The following is a 4,628-nucleotide window of genomic DNA, read 5'->3' on the forward strand; positions in this document are numbered from 1 at the left end:
TATTAATAATGTCGCCTCTGTCGTCTTTAAACCAACAGGCCCTCATGGCCATTTTTATACAAGAGAAAAAAGAAGATTAAATCACATCAAATGAGATGTCTTCTTTCTCTGAAGAGGCAAAAAACACTCTTCCACTGATAACAGAGATATAATGTTTGTTTCACACAAACCGGACACAGTTTAGGCGGTTTAATAATATAATTTAAATTTTGCAAAACTTCAACCTCGTATAGGTAAATCCCACTCTGCCCTGCTGGGTGGACTTCACTTAAAGAAATAACCTAAAGTTAAATCTTGAATCAATACTTTCCGAAATTCAAAACTCATACAGGACTTAAATAATGCAATTAATCCCCTTACAATAGCAAACTCTTATAATTATAAAGCCAATCAGTATTTTTGCTTTTATGGAAAGAAATCAGAATTCAAGCGGTCGTTTTGGACCGTTTTTGTGTTTCATGTAATTTGGTTCCTCTTATAAAAATCATATCATAAATAGTCTAAATAAACCGACTTTAATTTGCTATTGACGTGCGATGGATTGAACAAATTACACCCCCGTATGATCATTAAAAACCGACCGACTGGAATCATTTTGTGCGCTCTCCATTAACCAATGTCTGCGCGCTACGCACTGAAGTAAATGCGCACAGTGAGAGATTGTGTGCTGCCTCATCAATGTGCGCAAAAAATGAATGCTCATAAGTCCAATTGCATGGGTGTGGCTGTAAATTGTAGCTTTTTCATTTTTATATTCAGCATCCAAAAAGCTGGAAATGTGAATGAAATTATGTTCTGTGTTAAACAAATTATTTCAAATAATCAGTCATGCATCTATGATAATCAAAGTGGGTGTTTTTTTTTTTTTTTTTACCTGGAGAGAGACAAAAATTTGACCATAAATGTTCCCATTTGGTTAAAAAAAAATATATGCAGGGAAATTTATTTTTTTGAGGATTTTAATTCAATTTTTTTTGCAGTTGATTCATTCATAATTTTACAAATACAGACTAATATTTGCAAATGTTGGTGTAAATGTGGTGTGCGTGATGGTGAAACATTTTTAAAGTATTCATTATAGTCTCACTGACTTTTTTATTTATTTTTTATTTTTTTATTTTTTACATACAAGTGAAATTATATATTTTTTTTTCTTTTGGATTTCCAGGGCCCCACTCAGGGACCTCATGGGGCCCGTGGATCCGCTCCGGGAGCCTCTGACTCTGCTTGTCCCCACTGTGCCAGACATTCCTGTACAGCAGCCAGAGCAGCGGGACTCCTCCCCTCCACTCAGAAACCCGGAGCACGTAGCAACAACTGAGCCAATGTGCTCCGCCGCGATCCGTCCTACCGACTGCGGTGCCTGGCAACAGAAAAAGACGTGATGACGTCCTCTCCAGATTGCGTATTATGGGATGTGCGGAATTAAACAACCCGAAGAGGACACGGGGAAGCCAAAAATAATAAAAGAGACAGAAATAAACGAGGTGCATGGTGAATCATGGAGCTCTCGGCTGTCGGTGAGAGCGTCTTCGCAGCCGAGTCCATCATTAAACGGCGAATCAGACGGGTATTCGCTGCTTTTCTTTCTGTGGCCCACAGGCTGTGTCTCCGCACCTATTACGCAACCGTTTGTTTGTGCTGCGCCTACAGGCAATCTAACCTTAATCTGTTACGGATCTGTTTTGCAGGGTCGCTGGGAATATCTCGTGAAATGGAAGGGCTGGTCTCAGAAGTGAGTATTGTGGCCGAGGCTGTGAAGGACAGCGCTCCATCCTGGCCGCTCGCACAACTGCACCACCTCACACTCTGTCGTTTAATCAGCGCCTGGATGTTTATTTCATCATATCACCCCACTGTGTGTTCTGTAGTGCAGTGTGCACGTGTGCTGGCTCGCGTCATGGTGTTGTAAAAGTCTGCGCTCGAGCCCGCCGGGATATATTAAACTAGCGTTAGCAAATGGCTGGGTTCACCATGCGTCACTGTCCGCTACGTAGTCTGTAATTGCAGCCCACGCAGATCGCTTTGATACAAAAGAAAAAGTATTTCGGCGCGTGTGTGCGCGTTGACATGTGATCCGCACGGCGTGTGGTGACAAACTGTCTCCTCTCCGTTGTGTGGACGCAGGTACAGCACCTGGGAGCCGGAGGAAAACATTCTGGACGCACGACTCTTCGCTGCCTTCGAGGAGAGGTGAGGGTTTGACAGCGCAGCAGTAGGCCTCTCTGCACCGCGGCGCACTCTGTGCCACAAACATGTCCATTTAAACTATACTTCTGCTTCATATTTAATCGTATTTCTTCGCAGAGGAATTCATTTTAATCATCAGAGGAGTGAGATCAGTAAGTTTCCACTGCAGATAGGTGTGATGTGTGAAGCCTTTTTCCATCACAAACAGCTTATTTGCTTTAGTCCGTCCGTTTTTAATTATTATTAATCTTATTTCTCATTAAAAATGCCCTAAAAACTGTATAAAAACGTACTTCATTTCCAGATTTTTGCCCTTTACTTGGAAACTAGATTTCCTGATTTAATTATAGGCGAAATAAAATATGTGTTTCTTAATATGTTGTGATTAATCCTTTAATGTTTTTTATTCACCAGGGAGAGAGAAAGGGAGCTGTTTGGCCCGAAGAAGAGGGGACCGAAACCCGAGACGTTTCTCCTGAAGGTGGGTGAATCTTTGCAATCTTTTTTTTTTTTTTTTTTAACCGGGGTTTCATTTTATGTTTTCGCCTTTCTGATGCAGATGCAAATGATTAGTAATTTCCACGATAAGACAACAGCCGTGTTCATTTTGAAACTGTGGAACAAGTGGAATGGCAGATACAAAAAGAAATCTGTAATTTACCCAAATGGGTTATTCGTGTATCTGACATGCATTGTTTAATAAAATAAAATAAAATAAAAGTTTAGCAGCTTCAGGACGAGGACTTGGAGGCTCAGTGTAACCAAACAGATCTGCAGCTGCTCCACTTAAACCTTTAAATTTCCTCCGGAGACTTCAGATTTTCATCTGTGGGAAACCTCCTCTCACAAACGGCATTTGCTCTGCCCTCAGGCCAAAGCCAAAGCCAAAGAAAAGACGTATGAATTCAGAAAAGAGGCTCCCAGGGGGATCCAGGTTTCCTATCCCATTCCGGAGCCTGTCATAACACCGAGGGCCCGGGAGGGTTTGCGCAGCGTGGTTCCCACAATCTTTCCACCAAGCGCGGTCAACAGAGGAGAGAGCGTCCACGTCCGACCACCGGAGCCAGAGAGGAGGCCCAGACCGACTCCACCGGCCGCTCTGACGCTCCAAGAAACCGTCCGGTTCCCCAAAAAGAGAGGGCGCAAACCGAAGCTGCATTTACAGTATGATGAAGATGATGGAGGCGCCTCGGCAGAGCCGGACACCAAACGGAGCAGGTCACTGGAGGAGCACGGTTTGTCCCGACGTTTGCTGCATCACGGGGAGACATCAGATCACAGCCTCATGCAGCTGACCAGGAGGTTTCAGGAGGAGACCACGATATCACCCAAACACAGCGGCGAGCGGAGGTTGTCCTACAGCTGCGCCTTCAGCCCAGATGTGCGTAAAAGCCATCAGGGGGGACACAGGACTAAATGTTTGGGCAGGATGTCCATTCATCGGCCCGGCAGCTCCACAGAAGAGCACCGGAGACACCATCAGGTGAAGGAGTGCTGCCAACCTGCAGTCATCTCCTCACAATCCATCCATGAGCAGCCCACGCGAGGAGCCTCGTCCTGGACCCCCAGTTTCACCAGTCTGGACACGGTGACCGTGACTGATGTCACCTTGAACTTCTTGACAGTCACCATCAGAGAGAGCAGCACGCAGAAAGGCTTTTTCAGAGAGAAGAGATGAGTATGTGCTCCGGATCAGAGGAGGCTAATATATATATACTATATATATGAGTAAATTTACCAAGCTACTTACTAACACGCCTACTGTAATACTATATTTTTTCTATGTAACTTTCAAACGTGTACATACAAAAATATTTAATACGCTGCTGAGAAAATAAAACTGACATTGTGAGTTTATGTTTGCTGTTTTTTTGCGCTCAGTATCGCCGATAATATCTTGTTCAGGTTATATAGAAAGGCTGTTTTTTTTTCATGTTTTGTCACCATAAACAACCTTTTCATGACCTTTGGGGAATATATTCACTTTGCTAAGGGACTGTTCGTTACCTGTGAAAGTGGAGAGGTGGTGCAAAACAGGGGAGGCACTTCAAATCATTTTTTTAAGCACTTGGAAGTGACATTCAACTTTAAGTGGTTGTATTTATTTTAAATACCCCCAGAACCCCAAAACTTACTTACTAAGCATATCTTCTTTTTAAAAAATCTCCCAAATTTAACAATTTATTTTAACCAGAAACTGTAAAATAAAGTTATTTATAAAGTTATTTATGGTGAAGGCAGAGTCGTGTACCCCCCCCAGTTTCAGGGAGGGCCATAATAGAAAAAAAAAAACAGCCACCACCTACTCTGATAAATAAAGTACAGTCCCTAAAATGCATCCAGCTATCTATTGTTTCCCCCAATAAACCAAGACTATAAAGATACAAACTCATATTTGTGGAAATTTTAATTTAATGTCTTCCACACTCTTAATCAAA

The 4,628-nt window shown here is 42.7% G+C and overlaps 1 protein-coding gene across 1 annotated transcript; it reads left to right on the plus strand.

Annotated features, from left to right (window-relative positions):
- Nucleotides 1-1,164: 1,164 nt before the first annotated feature.
- Nucleotides 1,165-4,443, plus strand: LOC121937939 (chromobox protein homolog 8-like). Its single transcript, XM_042481229.1, has 5 exons — nt 1,165-1,570; nt 1,692-1,735; nt 2,128-2,193; nt 2,605-2,671; nt 3,062-4,443. Exons 1-5 carry the CDS (start codon nt 1,502-1,504, stop codon nt 3,866-3,868), a joined length of 1,053 nt encoding a protein of 350 aa, XP_042337163.1. The 5' UTR covers nt 1,165-1,501; the 3' UTR covers nt 3,869-4,443.
- The last annotated feature ends 185 nt before the right edge of the window (nt 4,444-4,628 follow it).

Source organism: Plectropomus leopardus, unplaced genomic scaffold (assembly GCF_008729295.1).
Source record: "Plectropomus leopardus isolate mb unplaced genomic scaffold, YSFRI_Pleo_2.0 unplaced_scaffold27934, whole genome shotgun sequence".
Taxonomy (NCBI): Eukaryota; Metazoa; Chordata; class Actinopteri; order Perciformes; family Serranidae; genus Plectropomus; species Plectropomus leopardus.